General features: G+C 29.5%; 1 protein-coding gene across 1 annotated transcript in view; it reads left to right on the top strand.

Annotated features, from left to right (window-relative positions):
• Positions 1-726: 726 nt before the first annotated feature.
• The window catches only part of LOC127709088 (uncharacterized), a 29,155-nt gene continuing 4,685 nt past the window's right edge, over positions 727-25,196 (top strand). Inside the window, exons 1-3 of the mRNA XM_052214440.1 lie at positions 727-850; positions 2,478-2,619; positions 10,822-10,934. Of these exons, the coding sequence (XP_052070400.1) occupies positions 811-850; positions 2,478-2,619; positions 10,822-10,934 (295 nt within the window). The 5' untranslated portion in view covers positions 727-810. The remainder of the gene's footprint in view (positions 851-2,477; positions 2,620-10,821; positions 10,935-25,196) is intronic.

The following is a 25,196-nucleotide window of genomic DNA, read 5'->3' as shown; positions in this document are numbered from 1 at the left end:
CATAGAAAACTAACGACAGAGCAACACGAACCCCACTAACAACCGGGGGTGATCTAAGGTAAAGGATGATAATATTTACAATACTATTTACGAGTTACGTAAAGACGTTTTCCGTTGAACCCATTTCGCTGTACTAGTTTACATTATTGTTTTCTGCTCTTTTGTTGGGTTGTTGTCCTTTTGACACATTTCCTGTTTCCATTCTCTATTCTGATACTATATTGGCTTAACACCACTATTTACATATTCCTCGTCATACATTCCCAATGCTATTTGTGCAATACTGATATATGTTCAATTACCACTTGTAACATTTTTTACTCAAATATAAAAAGAAGGAAATATGTTATGATTCAAATCTTACACCTACGACCTTCAATATTGAACAAAACCAATACCATATAGTAAGATGATAACAGGGAAATATCAGCTATCATATACGTTAGAGGTGCTCTTTGAATTTGATCAATACAACTTTAGTGGACAACTCACTGTTGGCTATGACTATATGTCAAATGAACAGCGTTTTTCTCAGTATCTCACTTTAGAATACATTGTAAGTGAAGATTTTAAATTTTAAAATATGTTTGAAAATAGACTTAGAATAATATATGAAAAGTGTAGTAATTACAGGATGTGTTTCGTGTAGATAATAACATTTTATCAAATTAACTTCCAATTTGCCAATTACCCCTTGTTCTTAAATATTGTTCTCATTTGTCGTTCTCCAGCTTATAAATAGCAGTCATAAAGGACATTTTTATATTCAGCATTGATCCAGTGCATTGATTCAGTGCAATTACAAAAATTATGTTGGCTTTGGTGATTTTAATTGTTAGCTTTGCTTATGGTAAGTAAATCTTTTTCTGTATAGTCTTTTTTCTTCTTGTTTCAATATCATAGTTACCGAAGACTTTATTGAATAATCTGTTTTGCAATACACGTCATATCATGTTTTTTTATTATTAGTCTAACTAGTTTCTCAATTAATGAACATAGGCATAGTATCTATCAAATGTTAAGGATGTTCGCTCCTCTGTTTCAAAATAACAAGCTTTTTCAAAGACTGTTATAATTGATAGTATATAAATAACGGAACTTAAAAAAGGGAAAAAAATAATGACAGGTCTGTGTCCTTGGTTTTGAGACATAATCAATTGAAATTGGGAAATGATTCTCTGTAGATTTTTCATGCACTTAATATTGGCACCTTTTTTCTTTTAAAAACTGAGAAAAAATAACAAGGATTTTAGAAGATTTTCAAAAGTGTTTTTTTGTACTATTTGTAATAAAATAATGAAACGAAAAGTAGGGGTCAGCAGGCAAAATATTCATTATTTTTTTTATCTTGAGGTAATCTATAATTTAACATATAATGATACATCGATATATCGAACTCATTAAACATATATTATATAATGATATATCGAATCCATAGATCATTTATCATACGAAGAAACCTCGAGCCCATTCGTCTTCTGGCATCATTATCAAAATATGATACCTCAAGCTAATTCATCAACTAGAATGCAATGATACCTCGAGGTCATTTATCATTGATCACACAATGATATCTGGAGCCCAGTGATCTTTTTAAAACATGATACCTCGAGCTCATTATTTATTGATTAAACGATAATACCTCAAATCCATTTAATCATTTACAATTATCTTATGAGCTCCACGATCATTTATCATACAATGATACCTCCAGCTTATTGTTTATTAATCAAACTTTGTTACCTGCATCGCGTTAATCATTTATCATACAAAGATACCTCTAGATCGTTTTCATTTATCATACAATGAAACCTCCATCGCGTTGATTAACTATCATACAATGATACCTGTAGCTCTTTGATAATTGACAATACAATGATACCTTCAGCTCTTTGATAATTTAACATACCATTATAATTCCAGCTCTTTTATCATTTATCATACAATGATACCTCAAGCTCATAAATAATCTTTTATACGATGACTCCTCCTTGATCATTTATCAAAATAGGTCAAATTGATGTGAAACAGATTTGATATCCAAATCTAACTTCTGTTCAGCTTTTACATTCTGGAAATTACATGAAGATATGACTTTAGAATAAATTAAAAACAATACATACTTTAATTGCATTGTTGAGTTAATATGATAATCCATGTAAGGAACGGGATCACAGTGCCACTCAATCATAAAAATGAAAACAAAACTTTATAAATTCAATCAATGAAATGATATGATGCTACATCAATATATTATTAGTCGCATTCGTTTGATGTGCATACATCTTTTGCCAATTATAAACATAATTGTAGTGTTGTGCCGCAAATGTGTACAATCGACAAGGAGTGATTATACTTCATCGAGTTTTCGTCTTTAAACGAACAAGTGATCGACAAAATACATAAAGGAAATTAAAAAAAATATATCTCACAAAACCATCAACAGGAATAGTATCTGATTAAAGGTGATCATATAGTTTCAGGCACATCTTATGCTGTTCCAAAAGAATGCAGTCCAGTCTTTGGTTGTTCTTGGTTGTTTCTAGAAGTTGAAAACTTCTTTTATGATGGCGATGCTTTAAAGGATGTAAGTGCAGAAACAATTGAAGACCTATGTTGGTATGTATATTTTTCTTTCTACCTATGCACATCTGGTGAACCATTGGGATAAAATATGATATTAAGACTTGCTTGCATGTAAATAATATACAATATCTTGAACTTTAATCTGGAACGTTGCACTATGAAAAAGAAATCATTAAAATCCGGAACTGAATTTTGATATTGTAGGACCTCATCATATAAAAAAGTAATTAACGATACAATGCTGATATTTGGAATTAAAGAGACTCTGCAAAATGTCATTACTATTTTAAGTATACAGATCACATTAACTTCTGATAAGAGTGTGTTGTTTTGATACAAGTATGGTAATAGACAACTATAAGTATTGTTTAATCATTAATATGGTCAGGACAAGGTACGATAAGGGGCTTTTTTGGCCCCCTCTCCAAATATGTTAATATTCATATTATTGATAGCCTTTGAATAGAAAACTTGAAAAAATAATGATTTTTTTATGTTCCGGTGAATGGATGGTTGCCTAGCAATGGATTCATAAAATAGCTATTTTATCACTTGTAAATGGCTTAAACTGTGCAAATTAACACAATTGTTTACTGAATTGATTGTGTAAGTATAACTTGAAGTTAAGAATGAGAAGTCACTTTAGTTTCAGTTTACTAAATGCTTAGCAACAACCTAGCAACGACCGAGCAACACAATTATTGCATAGCAACGGTTCATATTTTTTTTTTATTTTTGCCATCTGAGGTATACATACAGCAAATGTTTAAAGATTAAGCGTCCATAAATGGTATTTCAGTCTTGCATGATATTGTCGTCATCATTTTTCTTTTATGAAGTTGGTATTGAGCTTAGCAACACAAATGTTGACGAGCAACAACTAAATATAATTAAATTAAAGACAACTACAAAAATGAATGTTTTTGTTATTTTATTGTACAGGTAAGAATAAAAGCAAATAAGAGTGGTGTATGATGATAATAACTATCAGTGAGAAATGAAAGCAATTCATATTTTAGAGGGCTCATGTTTCTCAACTGCTTAGCAACAAAAATAGTGCTTAGCAACGGATGAATAAGGGGCTTTTCATTATCTCAATTTTGAATTTCGCAATTTAAAAAATATAAAATTTGTCATATTTTGATTACTGCTTTCTTTTTTTAAAATTAAAGTTAATCAAGAATAACAACAGATATGGTGCTTAGCAACTGCCAACATGTTTAAATTAAAGACAATTGCAAATAACATTACTCGAAAAAATAGACTGCATGAATACAAATCCTATTGTCCGATCTGTGTAAAAAAAAACAATAGTAGTAAGCTTAGTAGTTATCAAAAACTTAGCAACAGTACGTGATAAAGAGCGGTTCAAATGGGCTTTCTTTTATTTGAAATAAGAATTTTGATTAAAAGTAGTCATTTTGTTTACTTCCGATTTTATTCATACAATGGTACATAAAAGCATTGGTATTAATCTATGTCATGAACATTCTCATACATTCACTTTCACATAAATTTTTAGTATTCCATCCAATAGAAATAGTGATGTTATTTCTTCATATTAACAACTTCAACAATTTATTATGTTGCAAAGGAAAGCTTTTAAATGGCACTCATGGTGGTACAATTTACACAATGAATAAATTAGCAGATGTAAAAAAACACAAAGCGTTTAAAAATACTATTGAACATTCCATAATTTATTTTGTGATACACTAGTTTTCTGTTTGTGTTAGAAATAAGTGTTACTTGTAACATGTAATTGTTTATAAAGTGTTATCCTTCATTGTGAATGTCAGTTTACATATGAATCAGTAACTGCAAGTACATTTTTAAAAATACTGAACGTTCAACTAATCTAAATATTCAGGCAAATTCATACTTATTCATTATGTATAATGTAGTTAGATAAGATATTCAAATAAACAGTCGACATATGGAAAGAAAATCAATAAATGTGTTATAACTTGATAGAACAAACAACAACCGAGTCACTCTTCCTCAATAACATTGTCACTGTCAGAACCAGAATCTGTTTCCAAAGGAATATCTTTAGCATTTAGGATATGTTCAGTATATCTACAAGTGCCAATTGTTTCTGATTGCCAACGACTATGTCCAAGGTACCATATCGTGGATGCGATGTGGGCACAGCATCCGACTACACGGGCACCAACTTTACACGTACAGACCCAACCTGTAATATCATCATTGCTGTACTCGATCCATAGACTGTAGGCTTTCGATGACGAGTGTCTTGATGATAACTTAACACGGAGTAAGTTTGGTCGGTCCTTGCATATTTGAAGTGTGTAATTGTCATCGTTTATGTGACTCTCCGTATACCGTGGAGCAAGCTTCAGCTGATACACACCCATGGTAATGTCTCTGATTTCTTGTAAGGTCAACTTTGGAAAGTCTAACACGTTATCAGTACCATTTACTACGGTATACACCGCTTTCTTTCGAATAAGATTGTTATCTTCCACAATTTGTTGAACATGATTGAATTGTCTTGATCTTTGAAGCATTTGTTCACCAATCTCGTCATTTCCAAAATCGTTTATCAAGGGAGCACGAAAACAATTGATGAGGGCACTCACTATCCTTACAAAATCTCCAATGTGTTACATAGTGGTTAGAAAAAACCTTATCGAAAAAACGCCATTGCTTGATACGGCCATTCGCGCTTTCTACCACCCACCTTACTTTAGTTATCAGCCGATATGTGTTTGCCTCCTCTGTGGGGTGTTGTTTCATTCCTTTCTTTATATAAAACGGCATCTCTACCTTTAAATTCATATTTTCTAAGAATTTTTAAGCGTCTCTGAATCCTCTATCCACCACAAGAACATCATTCTCCTGAACCCAATTTTTAATGTCCTCAGCATTTGTCTCAAATAAATGTTTTGTAATTGAAGTATCATTATTATGATAATCTGCAAAGTAAGGTCCCATGACATTCAAGATGTAGCCATCTGCTCCAACAATTAACATAGGTTTGACTAAAGGTCTTCCTTTATGTGTGCTATATGTCATCTTTTGAAATTGGTGAAACGAGCTTTTTTGTATATACAAGTAAGTACCATCTAGAACAAGGATAGCTGTATCATCGTTGTCATTTGCAAATAAGGTTTTAGCTGTTGGTGTTGTATGCTTTAGAGAAAATTCTTGATGAGTAATGTGATTAAAGCCTAAAAAAGAGGGCACGAAGCTCTGCATCAATGATTCTCTTGTTGAATGAACAGCTCGTCGTATTTGGTGAGATTTTAAGGAGAAGAGAGTGCTTAAAATAGAATTTGATAAGCCTGTGCGAAGCTTTACGAGAAGGATATCAAGACAGGTCCTTACTGAACGCACCTCAGAGTTTCGTAGGTCCTTTACGTGCAAAGCGACTGCATCAAATTGTTCTCGTGTTAGGCCAGTCAAATTAACGTAGTCATCATCTGAAAGTGAGGACGAAATATCAAAATTAAGCTTGCCAGTATCTTTTATGACTGCCCAAGTTCTTTCCAACAGCTCTGATATGTACGTACGGTTAAAATATGATGATGATGAGGATTGTTGTACAGTTTTCAATGCATTTTGTTTAAAATATTTGCCAATAAGATGATCTGGACAACATCTGCTATTTGTCGATATAAAAATCCCCTTATCAATAAGCGCCTGAGTTGCTGCTTCTTTTTGAACAACCACTAGTCGATGTCTCCTAGTGTTTTCCTTCTTGCAGATAATACACCTCCGATGAGATTTCGATGTAGATGAAATGCTGAGTTGTATTGTTTTTGGGCTAATAACTTCAGCAGGACCCGGCAATCCCTGTGCACAATTTTCGTCATCATCTGTTGCAACATCTACTAATGTTTGTGATTGGAGTTCTCTTCGGATTCGCGATCGACACTTGGAGCATATTATATCATGCTCATATACATTCCTTTTGATCAAAGACTCAATGTAGTTTTGTAGTTGTGTGTTAATGACTGGTCGTCTATTATTTTCTTTTACATGTGTTTTTAGGCATATGAAACAACTATGGCTTCGTATTCTTAGCATCTCATTTTTTTTGGCCGATCCAACCATTTCTTTGCAATCTAAAAAACATAAATGAGAAAAAAATATAGTTTTCTTTATTGGTTTGATACATGCTTTATTTGTTTGTGTTGCCATGGGTATTATGTTATACTATGTTCCTCTATGGCGGTCATCTTTAATTAGTGATCCGCATCAAAAACTCAAAATTAGAACAGGAACATGTTTCAATCTACCAAGCGGTTTCTTAGAAGATGTACGAAAATTCACCCAATCAGAACGCATTTTTGGCCATGGCAGCCAAGTTGAATTTCCGATAAGCACCCAAAACTCAAAACTATTAAGTAAAAACTACTGAACTATCCTGTAATTTTTTTTCTTTAATTTGCCAAACGTTTTCGAGAAAGATCAAAATGTAAAAAAAAATTACAGAAACCACCGCCACCGAATTTGACAGACGCAAAGTGATTACTGGCAAAACCCTCTTATGACCCTTTGGTCAAGGTGAGCTTAATATGAACATCACTTATGCATTTACAGTTTTTATACATGTATGAAAATAATGTAATGACAGAAGTTTTTATATGGATTACCAGCATACATGGAACGACAGTATCGCAGAAGGGTTTAGTCCATTCTACTTAGAAGTCATTTGCGTGCAGACCTTTTTCTATTATTTTATTTATTGGTTACTGCCTTTTCAATTTTGTGAGACCGGTAATCATCTACATGAATCATCAATATTAAAAATTCGATAAAAGCTTCATCTGGAAAATACGTATCTGAACCAATGCGATAGTTTTCTACATATTTTATATATAATGCATCCGTATGTCAGTTATGAGATCCAACAATATAAGTCTGATTTCAAAGGACACAGACAAAACATATAGAGATAAAACAACGGGAGCAATTAGATGATTTTATTTTAATTAGATTGTAATCACTTCTCCTTAGGGTTTGCCTCCCTCATCACTTCTTCCAGTTTTCGACTCCCTCAATCTGATTGAAAAATAGATTAATGATTTCATTTCCAATGAGGTACAATTAAAGTTTGATTGGTCTGGATTTTAATCAGATTTTACCTCCCTCATTCGCATGATCTCACCTTATCCCCGTCAAGCCCCTCTCCAACATGTAATGTTGATATAACTTTTAAGAAAATAATAAAAGTTATAGAATGGAACAAATTATACTTCTTACTTTGCTGCGGGTATTTTTATACTTGATTGACTTAGCAATTACCCAATTATTATAACCTTGTTCACATGCAAAAGAAAAATAATGTTCGTGTGAGATTTGCTGAAGTTAATAATTTACACGATAATCGAACATTCCACCGCTACGCCACAAAATCAACTTATTTTGCATTGTTAAACCATGTAGTAATAAGAAACTAAGTAAACAATTCGCTAAAAGAAAAAAAAAGCCGTTATTCAACATACCACATATATATACACTGTTACTTAGGTACAGATTAAAATAAGATTTTTCTCAAAGAAAAAAAGCAAATTAAGAAATATATAATAATGCAAATAAAGAAAAATAAAACAAAATAAAAATAAAAAATTGAGATTCGAACTCTAATTAGTTCGCATGGATTTCCAGCACGCATCCACTGCACCACGGAATCGCCACAATTACGTTGGGTAAATATTTAATATATAAATCTTCCTTGCAAAAGTCACAAAAAAGATTGTATAATTATATGTTCAAAACGTTTTACTCGCATGATTTTAAGGGTTAATTACTGTAAAAGTTTTCATTTTTTTACCAATGTCGTGCCGTGAAATCCTCTCAAAATTCATACTTCGTTTTTCTTTTCGTCGCATATATCGTCTGCCGTTTTTTATCATTATGTTATATTATGTTAGAGGTGATTTTTTAAATAGTCTGTCACTACATTTTTATTTTTTAACTCAGAATGATCATCCGAATTCGATTTATTCCTATCGTCTATGATGGAAACTGCATAGCCTGTTCAGGAAAATAGGGGTCGGTAACGACGGTACTGCATTAGGAAGTCGCCATTACTACTTGACTTTAATACACGACTGGCCGAATGCCATTGCGAACAGATATAAATTAGGGAAATTAAGTGTGAATAAAAACAACAAACTATTACCTGTATTGACGTAAAATTATCCCCAGCTCATGGTTTCTAGCAATTTTCTAATAGTGTGTTCTTCATGTTGAAAATAATCACGGAACGTTTTCCGTCTCTTTCCGTTATTATTCAGATATTTTAATTATTATTCACTTTGGAGGTGTTCCGTACAACGAATTTTTAGTTTTTTAAGTGCCTGCGCCAACGTGACCCAGGAATTTTTTTATTCCAATGTCATTATCACTGTTTTTGCTGTCTAAATCGCCATAATTTTCTCCGGGTCACGTAGGCGCACGCTATAAAATTTTAAGAAACACAGGCCTAAAATCGTAATTTTTTCTACTTTTGGCGTTTTTTATGCCCTTTTACCCCCCTCAACTCACCCTGTTGCTGAAATTAATTGTTTTGAAGATCATCCAAACAAACTTTAAACATCAGGGAATATTTTAACATGATAAGTAGCTTTCCAAAACAAAATTTGAAAAATGAGAAAATAGGGGGGCCAAAACAGGGGCTTTTCGTACCTTGTCCTTTATTGTTTATGAACTTTGAATATTTCGAAATACTAAGGATTTTATACCCCAGGAATAGATTAGCTTGGCTGTACTTGCCAAAACTTTTAGGATATTTTGCACATCAATAATTTTCAACTTCGTTCTATGTTTGGCCTTTTCAACTTTTTTTAATCGAGCGTCACTGATGAGTCTTTTTGAGACGAAACGTCCGTTTGGGGTACAAAATTTCAATCCTGTTATCTATGATGCGTTTACTTGTTATGCCCCACCAACGATAGTATGAGATTCGTTATGTTTTCTGGCCTCTGTCCGGTCTTCCGTGTGCCCAGTAGCATGTTCAGGTTTTTGGTTACAGTAGTACAGTCGACTCTCGTTATCTCGAAGTCAGCCGGACCAGAGAAATATTTCGAGATACACGTAGTTCGACTCAAACGAAAACCGGAAGTTTGACAGAACAAGGGACACAACTCTTGCTTAACTTGGTAAAGCTAAAATAAATCCGAGTGAATAAGGGAAGGGGATCGATATTCTGGTATCAGATCGATGTATTTGTATGTCATGGTCTTTCATTATTATAATAACATTATTTTTACTTATTCAATTGTTTCAGTTACAATTTTTTTCCTCTGGCTTTTATCCGAGAGAGTAATTTCCAATCGATAGTTTCGTTATTCAGGTCGTTTATAGTTGACAAAATGGGTTGTTTATTCTCGGATACAAAAAATTTTAGAAAATTTAGATTTCTCTTCATTTTGTTTTATCTCACTCTTTCTTTTCAAAAGAAAATACAACAAGATTAAAGACGCCGATTGAGTAGTTTTTAGGTGATCATCAATGGATGTCATAATCCTTACTTTATACACACCCAAGCTCATTAGTGTAAATCACAATTAATTGTTATGTAAACATTTTAAATACTTTTTCATGAACATTAACAATGCATCACTAATTATTTATAAAAATTCTATTAAAGATAATCTTAGGTAAACACTCGTGGAAATAGCATGTCATAAATCAATACAGTGGTCAGTGACTGGAAATTTAATTACACGTGTATTGTCAGATTAACTCTTCAATCCATTTAAATGCCGGAGGTCATGTTTTGACATATGTGTATTAGTTCGAGATAAATAATGAATTTTGAATGCTTTTGTTAACCTTGGGATCGTAAATTTAGTTCGACTCAACCGAAATTTCGACTCATCCAATTTCGACTCATCAGGAGTCGAATTACATACATTTATATGGAACAAAGTTCGGGACCACGTGAAAACTTCGACTCATCCGAAATTTCGAGTCAACCGAGTTCGAGACAACGAGAGTTAACTGTACTTTATACTAACGAGTAGTTGTTGTCACATCAATATGACTTTTATTACACATGTTCACTGTGATGTGATTTTTTAATATAAGTCAAATTTGGTTTTGAACTTGATATCGCAGTGTGCTTTACATGTTTGAACATGTGAACACACTATTTGATAGTACTAGCCAGACATGATGTACTAGGGGGTGCACATATTCCGGTTTATTTTATTTTTTTTCTTCATGGTTTAACGTTGATATTCCCTTATTGTATTGCAGGCATTTTATGAGTAAAGCCCTTTGTAAAGAGGCAAAGAAGTGTAAAGCGATGACTTTCGCTACTGATATGATGAAAGAAATGACAAGAGCCGTTTGTGTTGAGTATAAAAATGGTGAGTTTATCATTTCTGTTCAGATGACTCCTTATAGGAGTGTTTGCCCTTAAATGTCGATTTTTATCAATTGGTTAAATGTTGCTATTATGATTTAAACATTTTATTTATTTATTTCGTCAAAATCGCTTTTCTGGATTTTGTTTCATCGGGTACTCGAACCCAAACTCTTGAAAACTAGAATATATATTGAGAGAAACATTAAAATATGAAAACAATAATAAGCCAAGATCAACAAATATGTCTTCCAAGCAAAAATCATTAGACAATTTCTTATTGGGGTTGTTACCCTTTAATGACATCCAATTTTAACCGTTTATTGCGTTTTGACTATAATCTTGTAAATTATAATAATTAAAAAGCAACTTTATAAAAACTATGAACACCTAGACAAGGTCTACAATGAAGTCAAAAAACCGAAATCGTCCGTTTTCGCCTTATATTAGTCACCAGCCTTTAAGAAAACATTTCTCATTTTTAGTCTTTTTGACATTATTAAAATATAATATGTAGAGAGCAACTGTGAACATCAAAATCATTAATCAGCTTGCCAAAATCAACAAATGAATCAATCTTTAGTCGACTCCTTATCGCAGTTATTGTCTTTAAAAAACAATGTAATCCTTTCTTCGTATTTGTTTATTATCTTGAGAACTATATTGACGGAGAGACACTGTTAATAGCTTACATGATCCCTAAAACAAGATCAGGTCAAAGTGAAAAAAAGTATAGCTTTATAGGGATAACTGATCCTAAATGACATTTTTTACCAATTTCCGCGATCTTTTGATATTATCTTAAAAACCTGAAACTATAATAGGTAGAGAGAAACTTCAAAGAGCAAAAGTTATCTGCATGAAAAGATAAAAAAAAAAGAATCGTCTTGACGAAATTGACAGTTGACTCCTATAAGGAGTCATTGCTTTCAGAATTTTACTGTTGCTTCTACCATTTTTCAGACAATGGCCCCTTTCATCAATAAGGGGCTTTTTCATTGAAAAGGACTCTTACGGCAAACATTTATTTCTTTCAACAAGTTCTTTTTTAAGCCCTGAATAAACATTTCCTGTTATACTTATATAATTATTCTTCACAAATTTCTACTTCGGTGTTAGGTGAGCTATGTAGGTTCCGAGAAACATTAATTGTGAATACTTTTATATCAGTGCTTTGTGTCTAATGTTTTAATTTTAGTCGTTAATGTGCCTCGTGTGAACCGATAATTTGAGTTAAGCCAACTGCAACTGATTCTTACATGTTGCTACACAATATCACACACCTATATCCCCCTCCAAAAAAAAAAATTTGACCCCCAAAAAATTACCCTCATTTCAAGTAAAAGAGCCCTAAATTTTCATAAAAAAAAAGCAAAAAAAAACGCAAAAACACCAAAATTTTCTTACTCCCAAAAAAATTTTTTTTTTACTTTGGAAAAAACGTTATTAAAAACACCCAAAAAACAACAAAAAAATTCCAAAAAAAAAATAAATAAAAAAACCGGGAGAACAGGCGAAGAAAGAATTCTGTGGGATTTAAGAGAAAAAAAAAAAAATCAATTTTTACTTTAAAAAATGAAACAACCTACAGCTCCTGATTTATATCCAGAATTACCTATAGAAGATGGACAAAATTATAGACTACAAAAAATAACAGAAATAGAAAAAACATTAATAAATGAGAGAGATAAACGTAAATCACTATACAAAAAATATAAACGCGGAGTTAATGTTACTGATGGTGTTGATACAAGTTTAATTTCGACATCTGTTGTTTTAGCTGGTATAGGAATAGCTTTTCCTATCTTACTTCCCATACAAATTGCAGCTGTTGTATGTGGAAGTTTAGGAGGTCTAGTTAAATTAATTAGAAGAAAGTTGACAACAAAATCAAAAAAACATTATGAAATTAAAACAATGGCAGAATGCAAGTTAAACAGCATAAAAGATTTAATATCAAAATCTTTAACTGACGGACAGATAAGTGCAGATGAATTTAAACTTATTTTAGATGAATTAGAAAAATACAACAAAATGAAAGAAAATATACGAACAAAACAAACACAAACAGTAATGAATGATAATGAAAGAAAAAAACTAATTGAGGAAACAGAAAATAGAGTAAAAAACGAATTAAAAAAAAAAATGGAAAATCTTTGATTTTCTTTAATAAAATAATTTTAGTTGATAACGGAAATCCACCAAACTATGAATCAATTTTTAATTAAATAAATGGATGAAGAAACAAAAGAAAAATTAGTAAAAAATGTAAAAATAATGTTAAATAAAAAATTTAATTATTTTTATCTTAAGTTGTTTTTAACAGGTTCTTTTTATTGTTTATTATCTAATATTTTAGATGAATAAAATGGCTGAAGGAGGTTATGAGTTTGATAATCCTGAGTTTAAAAATAATGATTATGATGATGATTATGAAGAAGAAGAAACGTCTTTTCAAGATGATGAAGAGTTTCAAAATAATATAAATAAGGAATTTGAAATATCAAGAGATTTATCAGAAAATGATGTTAAAATTCGTAAAAAAGAAACTACAAAAAAAATGATTAAACAATTTTATAAAAAAAATGGTGAAACTATACGTAATGAAAAGGTTTTTTTTGTTGGGGAAAATCATAAGGGAAGACAAATCTTATATGTAAAAGATGAAAAAGGTAATGATATTGCATTAACATATTACCAAAAAGGAGTATTAAAGTTTTATAAATTTAGCACTCTTCAAAGAGAATACGGTGTTAATTTTGTCAGGGATGTTTTAGGTGTAGATGATTATAAAATATCTGATAATTTAAGAGAAGGTAGAGCAGGGTTTCAGAGAATGTTAAATGAACTCGATAATATAGAAATTCCATTACAAGAAATATCTACACAAGAAGAAGGACAAGAATTATTAGAAACAGCAAGTAATGCAGAAACATATGTGAAAGAAATAGAAACTTCATTTATTGAACAAGGAACATCTTTAATAAATGAAGAAACACAAACAAAAATGACAAAAAGAGAGATGGATGGTATAATAAAAGCATTTACAACAGCGGAAGATGAGATTGCAAATAATTTAGCAAAACTGAATGAAACAAATAAAGACTTAGCAAAAGAAAATGCCAAATTAGAACAAGCTAAAGAATACAATGATGAATTTCAAATAGATAGAATAAGTAGTCGAATAAGAGAGTTGGAATCTGAGAGAAGTGCAAGACTAGAAGTAATTAATATTAATAAAGAAAAACTACGTAGTCAAGTAAACAGATTTAAACAAACAATACATAAAATGTTAAACGAAGACAAAACATTAGGTGAAAGAATAAGAACATTATTCAGAGAACAAGGAATAACAATAGTTAGTGTTTTAACTGCTTTTGGAATGATTATTGGTGTTATTGTTGAAGCATTTACTGGTGGAACTACTTCTCCTTCTCCTTCTCCTTCTCCTCCATCAAAAGGTGGTGGTGTACAAGACTGGATAAAAAAACAATTAAAAAATCTTGGAAAATTATTATCTTTTCTTGCAGGAAAATTAGCAGCTGCATTACCAGGTATTATAGGTTCTATTGTTTCTTGGTTATTGTCTGCAACAAAAGACGTAGTAAATTGGTTTGCAAACAACTTATGGGCATTGCTTATTTTAGTTGTTAGTTTATTGTTTACTGCTGCTAGAGATTATTTGAAAAAATAAAGTGCTGTAAATCCTATTACAATACTTACAAATATTATTGCTTGTTTATTATCTTCATGATCTTCATGTTCAATTTTTTTTATTGGATCTATTTTTGGTTCTTTAGGCTTTTCAGGTTTTATAGGTTCTTGTGGTTTTACAGGTTCTTTTGGTTTAAAATCAACATGATCAAAATTTTTATTATTTAAATCATCATTTAACCCAAGTGTTTGATTTTCTGTTGCAATTATAATTTTATTATTATAACCAACAATACTTCCAATTTGTAAAACCATATCACTGGGAGACATATATAAACCAAGTCCATAAGCATAATCAACTTTACTTCTTGCATATTTTAAAACATTTTCATAATTCGATATCTGGGTGGGTAAATCAATAGGACTATTTATTACATCTTGTACATTTGCTAAGAATTGTTTTTGTGCATCAAATCCTGTTCCTACTTTTAAAATTTTTGTTTTTGTTTGAGATTGTGCACCTAACAAAGCCCATACATAAATTTTAATACTTTCATTAATACGTTCAATACCTGCTTGTGTAAACCCATTAGAGTTATCTAAAATAAATGTTGTCCAAGCCATACTTATATCTTTTTCATGCTTAATAGTATCATGAGTACTAAAGAAAGGTCCTTTAATTTTATTTCTTTGTCTATATTCTCCACTTGGTTTATAATATTGCTCAAAACTTCCTAATCCTTGACATGATGATTCTAGTTTTTGTCTCCAATTTGTATTTGGAGAAATATTAAATTCATCACATAATTTCTGATATGCAGCTTTGTCATATGGGTTCTTGTAATAACAGAAAGAAGAATCTGTTGGTAAAGGTGATTTAAGTTCTTTTAAAATTCTGGCAATACAATAATATAAATGAAACATATAAAAAGACTTTGTAAGATTTGAAGTATTTTGTATATGATCATTATAAGAAACACCACATCCTGTACTTGCACACCAAACTGCAAAATTTAACTGACATTGCCACCAATCAAATGAAGAATGAATCCAGGCATTCCATGGTTCGTTAGTGTGTATTGATGGGTTTTGATAGTTTTGAAATAAATCAGGAAAAGCTGTTTTAAAGTTCTCTTTTTGATTTACAAATATCGTTTGATTTACAAGATTTGTTTTTAATTGATGATCTTTTTCAGAATATTTAATACCTGGATTATATGAAACATTAGGATTATATTTAAATTCTTTTGTTATCATTTTTTTATATTAAAAATGTTTCATACTATTTCAAATATTGATAATACAATAAACTTAGAACAATACATAAATAACAGAAATGGAAATAAACGTATTGGTTTGAAATTTATAAGATACAGCATAGGTTGGTATAATGTTTATCATGGGTTTATAACAAAAACCGGAGAGGAACAGCAAAGGATTATGAATGGTTATTATAGTTTTCAACAAATAGTGGATGAATTTCAAAAAGAAAATATTGTATTATCCGTAAATGAAGCAAATGGTATCGCTTCATTAAACACTACTACTGAGTTAAGGATAAGTAAGGGTTTGGGAAATATGTTAGGGTTTAATAATAAACGTAAATTCGAACCTAATGAATTACATTATGGAAACAAATTTGTGGATTTTGCTATCCATAAATCATTATATATCCATTTGGAACAAGTTAGCACTTCTTATAATTATCTTGATGGTAAGCCAAGTAAATTATTAGCTGTTATTCCAGTTGAAAATAAAGAGTTTGGTGAAGTTATAACAGCGAGATTTGAGCATCCGGAATATAAGTGTTTAGTAAATGATGTTATAACAGAATTGAAATTAGAAATAAGAGATGAAAATAATAACAAGATAATTAATCATTTACCAATTAATTGTGTTTTAGAAGTTATATAATTTATTTAATAAAATGAGCATACTTGGTGTCAAAAAAAAAAACGTAGAAAAAGAAATATTAAATATGAAGAGTGAGCTTCAAACAATGGATACTAAGGATAAAAATTTACATCGGAGTGTCGCTGCCCTAAGCATCAGAGTTTTAAATGTTGAAAATATAGTTGATAATATTAAAAATAAACCAGACAGAAAAATAATAAGTATATATGCTGGAATTGATGGTCCAATACATGGAAATAAAAAGTTTAATTTTGGTGTTGGTGGTGGTTATTATGTAATGAACTTTCCAGGACAAATATTGGGTATTAGTTTAGTAAGTTTAAGAACAAGCACAGATATTATAGCCATTAAGATGATTGTTAATGATAAGTCAACTATTTACAAAATGAGTTTGGATAAGGGTGTCACACACGGTTTTAATAACTTTTATACACCTTTTGAAGTTAAGGCTGGAGATTTAATAAGTTTTATTAGTATGACTAATAATTATACATGTATCAATACTCTAGTATCAGTGATAATTGAATTATTTTTATAACAAATTTAATCCTTAAAAATGTCGGCATACGGAAACAAATTAAATCCTTACAGAAAAATAAGAGAACCCCGTGGTGTGAAAGGTATTCGTCAAAGTGTATCAATAACAAATAATCCTTCAACTATTGATCAAAATCAACAGCTATTAGTGAGATTCCCCAATCTAAGCAATAATGATGTTATTGTTCCTGGAACAACCAGATTGGCATTTGAAATAGAACTCACATCTACAGACGACAATGCAACTATATATCAAAACATAGGAAGAACAATAGTTAAAAAAACAACAATTCGTATAAGTGGAAATGAAATTATGTCAATTGATGATAGTGATATTTATCATTGTTATGTTGATTTATGGAAATCTACATCTGAACGTTTAAATATGGCATACCAAGGAATTGGTGAAACAAACATGTTAAAACACAGAGTTGGTGCAGATAATAAAGCATCAGACATAGGTGATGAAGCAATTGCAACTGCATATGGTGCAAGATTTTGTATCCCACTTGATTTTGAACTATTAGAAACTCATATGCCTTTTTATCAAGCAGGTCTTGGTGATAGACTTGAATATGAACTTACATTTAATAATTATAGCAATGTTATTAAATCAACAGATACATCTGCAAGTTATACAATCAAAAACATTTGTTTAGAATTTGATATGGTTACTGATGCAGAATTAGCAAGACAGATAAGACAACAAGTTAATGGTAAGATGGTTATTTTGTACGATAGAATACTAAGACATAGAAAAATAACCAAAAACAAATCTGATACATTGTGGAATATAAATTTAAATGTTCCAGCTAGAAGTATGAAAGGAATTCTAATGTTGTTCGAAGATCCTGAAAGAACAAGTACCGAAACTTATTATAATCCTAACATAACAAAAGTAGAAATGACAATAGAAGGTGTTCCAAATCAACTATACAGTCAAGGAATGAAAGCATATCAACAATGGGATGAAATAAATAAATTCTTTGCTTTAAATTCAAAAAGAAATAAAACAACAGAAGAAGTTTTAAAGGATTTAAATTTATCCTATACAACATTAGAAAAATATCTTACAACTAATTATGCATTATGGTTAGATTTACGTTCAACAGATGACAACTCATTACACGGTTCAGGTAGAAGAATTGAAAATGCTTCTGAAGGTATTACTATCCAAATAACTAAAACAGCAGGAGCAAATAAATTAATAAATGTTTATCTGTTTGTTATACAAGATGCACAAATTAATTTTGAAGATGGAAGATTTAAAGAAGTTAATTACTAGCGGTTCCCCTTAAAAAATGGAAACAAACGAGCGGAGCGAGATACACTCCGATTCCCTTTATGAATTACCAAAATATCCCCATTGTGCTATTATATGTGGACAAACAGGATGTGGAAAAACAGAGTTTGTTCTTGATTTATTAGAAGGAGAATATAGTGGAGTTTTCAAATATATAGTCATACTTTGTCCAACCATCCAATGGAACAAAGCATACAAAAATCGTGGGTGGATTGGTGATGTTAGAAAACCAAAAACAAAAAATCTAATAATTGTTAATCCTATTGTTGAAGTGAGAGAAGCGAACGGTTCCCTTTATGAAGAAGAGAAGCTACAAGAACTACTAAGAATGTTCTTTAAAAAATATGCTGGTCATCCAACATTATATATCATTGATGACTGCAGTGCAACAAAAGAACTAACAAAGAAAAAAGATATGCTGTCCGAGCTTGCATTTTCAGGAAGACATGCGGAACAATCAGTGTGGGTCATTTCACAGAGATACAACTCTGTTTTAAAAGATTTAAGAGAACAAACAAAATGGTTATGCATGTTCTACACAAAAGATAGAGATAGTTTTGATAATTGCCTAAGAGAAAATGATGTTATTCCTACTTTGGAAGAAAGACAAAGAATAAAGGAAGAACTTAAAAAAAAGAAACATCGTAAATTAATATTAAAGACAGATCAACCTACTGATTATTGGTTACTTAGTTGATTTTTTTAGCAATTCTCAAGTAATGCTTAAGTAATGCTTAAGTAATGCTTAAGTAATGCTTAAGTAATTCTTAAGTAATTTAACCAAAATAAGTAATTCTTAAGTAATTTAACCAAAATAAGCAAAATAATGCTTAAGTAATGCTTAAGTAATTCTTAAGTAATTTAACCAAAATAAGTAATTCTTAAGTAATTTAACCAAAATAAGCAATAAAAAAAAGCAATGCTGTTGGAAATACTAACAATTGCAACAAACACTGCAGTTTTATCATTGGTTGGATATGTTGTATTTAATTTTTTTAAAGTTAAAAATAAATTATATCCGTTTTTTGAAACGTATAAAATGAATGCTGAAGAATTATTAAGCGAGCAAATTGTGGAAAACATAAATATTGATGATGAAGCGAGCGAAGTGAACGGTTCCCTTCAAGAAAAAAAACGCGAAAGATTATCATCCGTTGTTGCTGGTGGGAGTAGTAAACAATATCTGGGTAAAGAATTACAACTGTCAGATATTGATAAAATGACAACAGAACAAATAAACAAACTATACTGTAAATATGAAGCAAGATTGGGAGCTAGTATGACCAAGACATTAGGAAACTCTTTTATAAATTTATATGTCATGGGTGTATCAAAGTTTTTCAAAGTTGTTAATCCACCAATTTTAATACAAGACTTAGAGGAAGATCCTTTTATCAATAATGCTTTAACTAATACATGTTGTGAACTGTACTATAGATATGGAATGTATCTTGCTCCTTTTACTGCAATATTAACAACAGCAAGACATATTGAACCACTCGCTTCGCTCGATTTCCGAAAAAAAGATGAAAATAATGACATAAAAAATGATGAATGAAAATCCTGAACAAAAAGAAAACAAAGAAGAAAAAAAAGAAGTATTTAAAAAACCCAAACCAAAAGACCCAAAAAGAGTAGCTGCTGGTAAGAAAGGTGCAGAAGTAAGAATAAGAAATGCAGAATTGAGAAAAAAAGAAGTGGAAAAATTAAAAAAAGAAAATTCAAAAATCAAACAAATAACAAAAGATTCTGATACAGAAACAGATTATGAATCAAACGAACATATCCCTTCTGTCAAAAAACACTCCAGTTCCCTAGTTGATTACAAATTTGTACTTTTTCCTATAAGTATTGTTGGATTGGGATTGTTTTTTTACAACCAAAGTAAGAAACCAGAAAGAATGATTAAAGAAATAACAAAACCAGAAAAACAAAAGAAAGAAATTGATCCTTTTGAATTTAATTAAATTTAGTACATTAAAATGACAACTCAAAAAGACGGAAAACAAATAGCAAATATGTTATATCATGCTGGAGTGGAAACATTGTTAACAGTTGGATATGCAGAAATAGGTAAAAAGGTATTAAGGAGGCCAGCACCAAAAGTGGATTTTAATATGAATGATGTTGTAATGTTATCCATTGATATATTACTTGCGATAGCAACAAAAGATATGTTGATTAAGCAAGGTATTATACCTGCTGATATCATGAAGTAATTTTTGTTTTTATAAAATGGCAAGTGCTTTAACAATGATGCTTGGTGGGGCAATAACAAATGCTTTTGCATTTTCAGGGAGTAATTATTTATTTTCACATATGGGTAGTAATGCAAATGAAGAGAAAATAAGACATGATAAAGCTATAGAAAAATTAGAAAAAGCACAATCAGAATGGAATAAAAAAAGAATACAAAGATTAGATTTTATAAATGAACAATTACAAAAGGAACATCATGCGGTTCAGACTTTTGATGATGTTGACCAAGCAATGAAACTATACTATCGTGTCACGAATAAAAAATTAACTTCATTATCACCTAAACCTACATTAAGTGATTTTTATACTCCATCAGAATACCAGAAAAATAGAGAGATTGCATTTGTTGTTGGTGGTATGGTATTAACTGGTTTTATTGTTTGGAAATTAAAATAAAAAATAAATACAATTTACGTTTGTATGAAAAATTGGAAAAATAAGAAAAAATTGATAAAAATTAGAGTCTCTAATTTATGTACTTTTTTTGTTTTAAGGGGTATAGAGAAATAATAAAATAAAATAAAAAATTAAATTTCAGGACATGGTTTTTCAAAAACATATTCATAAACTTTATCTGGTCTAATAAAAGCATCCCAACCAGGAGGAAACTTAGATAACTTTTTACCTTCATACTTATCCATTACTTCCATTTGTTTTGAAGTTAAAGGACATTCTCCATCATCTCTTAAACAACATATCTGATAATTTGATAATTTTATTTTACCTAATATAACTTTAGCATGTGGATCATCTTTCTCAGTATAAGCTTCAATCATTTTTTAGTCTTCTATTTTTTAAAATAAAAATTTAAATTATATATTTTTTAATATCCATAAGGAAAACTTCTAATTAGATTTTCATTTTCACAATATGCCATTCTTTTATCAAACATATAATCATAAGCTTTAACTTGTTTAACTGTTTTAAGTTGATGATCTTTTCCTATTTTTATGTTGTCATATTTAACAGTTTCATATTTTTCATTTTCATCAGTAACTATTTTTATTTTTTTATCTAATGTAATCTTTTTTTCTACTTCAGCATTTAATCTAAAACCTTTACAACAGCTAACTAGTTTTTCTGTATCTAGTTTCATAGAATAATCTTTTGGACCAGCAGATATAAATTGTTTTATATGATTAGCGTTATGTTTTGAAACAATTTCATCTGTTAAATCTCCTAATTTATTTCCCATCATACTTTCTATTTTTTTACAAGCTTCAGAACCATCATCATTATAAATACAAGAATCTGTATCCATGTATAAAACTCTTTCTTGAAGAATATCCAATAGTTCGTATAATTTTAATCTAGCATGTGCTGTTGTAAACAAAGCTATATAAACATTTACACTTGGATTAGGTTTAGAGTATTCTTCTTTATTTTTATATTCTGTTAAAACAATATCTTCATCTAATATCATAGTACTTATATCTTTATATTTTTCATTAAATACTATTTTAGTTATATGTTCTAAAGTAAAACAATATTCTTTTTGTGTAAAATTATCTCTCATACCAAAATGTCCCCATAAATTATTTAAACATATTTTAGCTATAAATCTTAATCCTGAATTGTACTTAACTTTGTCAATATCTAGATCATAAGCAGTATTATCTATAATGTATTGTATTTTTGTTTTACATTCTTTATCGTTTTTACAATCATTTTTACAATATTTAGGATCACATTTACATCCTGAAGCTTCTTGTTTATATTTCATAAACGTATCTACATAAAGTTTAAATATATCTGTAGATGTTTTTTCAAAATGTTCTAGTTCATATATTTTTTGTAATTCATAACCTTTTTCTATTGCTTTATCTATTTCTATTGTAGACCATGTACCTACTATAACTCTTTCCTCATCAGAATGTATACATTTTTCATTTTTAATATTTTTACATTCTTTACATCTTTTTATTTCATGTATTTTATCATGTTTATTTAAAGTAGGATAATCTATGTGTTTACATTTAAAAGATATTTTATTCATACATGTTCTACATAATCCAAAAAGTAATTTATGTGTATTATCACTAGTTAATTGTTTATAAGGTAAAACAGGGTGATACAATCCTTTAGGTGGTAATATTTTACATTTCATTATTCCGAAATAATTATTTTTTATATAATCATCTACAGATATTTCTGTAGATGTAATAGGATGCCCTATAGGATATTTACAATATTTATTTACTGATGGATACAGAGAACAAAAATCTACATATCTACCTTTTAAATCAGAAAGATTATTGTATAATTGAATAGTTTCTGTTCTTCCTCCATAAAATGCATCTCTTTTATCAATAGGTTTTAAATGTGGATCAACTTCAGGATATTTTTGTTGATCAAACTCACATTCCCATATTGTATGAATTTTTACATTTGGTTTTAGATAATCTTCAATAGTTTTAAGTCTTTCTTCAGTTTGGTCATATAACTCTTTCATAGTTTTTTTATTTCTATCTTTTTTACATATTTCTTCAGGACTATAACATTTTGTACATCCATGCCAATAACATCCAAAAAATTCATAAACATTACGCATTTTATTTTCTCTATCATAATAATAACCATCGACTTTATAACATTTATTATTAATGAATAATTTCTTTTCACCTCCCCTTTTAGCATGTTGAATCATTATATTATATTCTAAAGAAATATACTCTAACCATTGTATTGATTTTTGTGAATGTACTTCTTTAATTGTCATCTTTTTGTGAATTCCAATTGTTTCATTTGTCAACATTAATGTTTTAAATATTTTTGTACAACATTGAGCAATTGTAATATATTGAAATGGATCGATACAATTATTGGTTATATTTAAAAATAATTTTCTATATAAGGTACAACCTTTGGCAAGAATTAAAACATCCAATAGACAATAATAAAATATTTCTTTATAGAATTTAAATTCTTTTTCTTTAACTTTATTATACCATTCATCAAATAATTCTTTATTTTTAATTGTCATAGTATTATAACCAAAATATTCTTTATCAGGATAAATTCCCTTATATTTTTGGTTTTCTGTTGTATTAAAATAATGTGGAAAATAACCTTTGTTACCCACAAATCCAAATGTTTTTGGGAAAGCAGCTAATCCACATAATGTAAAATTTATAGAATCTATGAATCTTAAATTTATTCCTTTAATAAATATAGCTGTTAATTTTAGTCCAGAAGAAATTATGTTATGTTCAATTTTATTTTTTACAATGTATCCTAAAATCGGTTGCATATCATAACCTTTTCCATAATGTGAAATAAAAGTGTAGTCTTTAAATTTATCTCTTATGAAATATTTACAAAAGTTGTCTATTACAGAATTTGTTTCATATTTAATTTTTTCTACATCACTAAAACAATCATCTATGTCTAATTCTAACAAGTTTAAATTATCAATATTGAAATCACATTTAAATACTTTTACATAGTTATTTTTAAAACAATAAATATTTTCTAAATCGTAAGCTATACAAAAATTCATTATATGTATTCCTGTTTCTTGATTTGCTTCAAAATCAAAATATATATATTTATTATTTTTTACTTGTTTTGATACTGATGGTTTCATATAACATAAGTGTTCTTCATTACTTTCCGTGTATTTTTCATAACATATTAAACATATTTTTTCACCACATTTGTGATTTTTACCTGTATATGTTTTGTTACATTTATCACAAATATGTTGTTTTCTGATAGTTGTTACTGTATTATCTTTGCATGTATGTTGTTCAGTATAACCAATTAAACATACTTTACAAAACCTACGTTTAGCTAAAAATCCTGTTATATTTGTTATAGTGTCAAAGTGTTCATAATGATAATATAAATATATTTGTTTATTATATTCTTCATTGCCACTATATAAAATATATTCTGCACTATTTGATGTAAAAACAATTATCCTAATATTAAGATAATTTTCAAAAACTTTTAAATCTTCAAAATCATTTCCTTCTTCTTTTATTTCTACTCCTGATTGTTCATGCAAATCTTCAGCTAATCTTTTTTGTAATGGTCTACCCTCTTTAATGTGTTTTAATTGAGAATCTGTAAAATCTTTTAATAACTTATTTGAAGCCAAAAAAGTTACAATTGCCCTTGATAAACATATTGTATCATCATTTTTTATTTTGATAATACTTCTTTTATTTATGACATCTAATATTTTTAAAGCTTTACCTTTTCCTCTTTTATTGGGTATAATAGTAACTTCAAAAATAACTTCTTCTAAATTTAATTCTTCAGCACTATTTAATAATCTTTCCATTTGATCCATGAATAACTTTTTAACTGTATTATATGTTCTTATAGGCCAGCTTTTATGTTTAGTAATTATGATTTCATGAATAGGTACTATTTTAATTCTTCCATTAGGGTAATCTTTTATGGAATAGTCTACCATGTGGTCAAAAGCATTTGTAAATGTTTCTTGTTTTTCATCCTTTAGACTAATTTTATAATTAAATACATAAATACTTGCTTTATGTTTATATTCTTTTGTCAAAACAAGTTTATATGAATCTTCTCGCTTGGATAAAATTTTATCCTTTTTTGCCTCCATTTTTTAAGAAAACATTT

Source organism: Mytilus californianus, unplaced genomic scaffold (assembly GCF_021869535.1).
Source record: "Mytilus californianus isolate M0D057914Y unplaced genomic scaffold, xbMytCali1.0.p SCAF_7, whole genome shotgun sequence".
NCBI lineage: Eukaryota > Metazoa > Mollusca > Bivalvia > Mytilida > Mytilidae > Mytilus > Mytilus californianus.
This window is presented reverse-complemented; position numbering and strand designations above follow the sequence as displayed.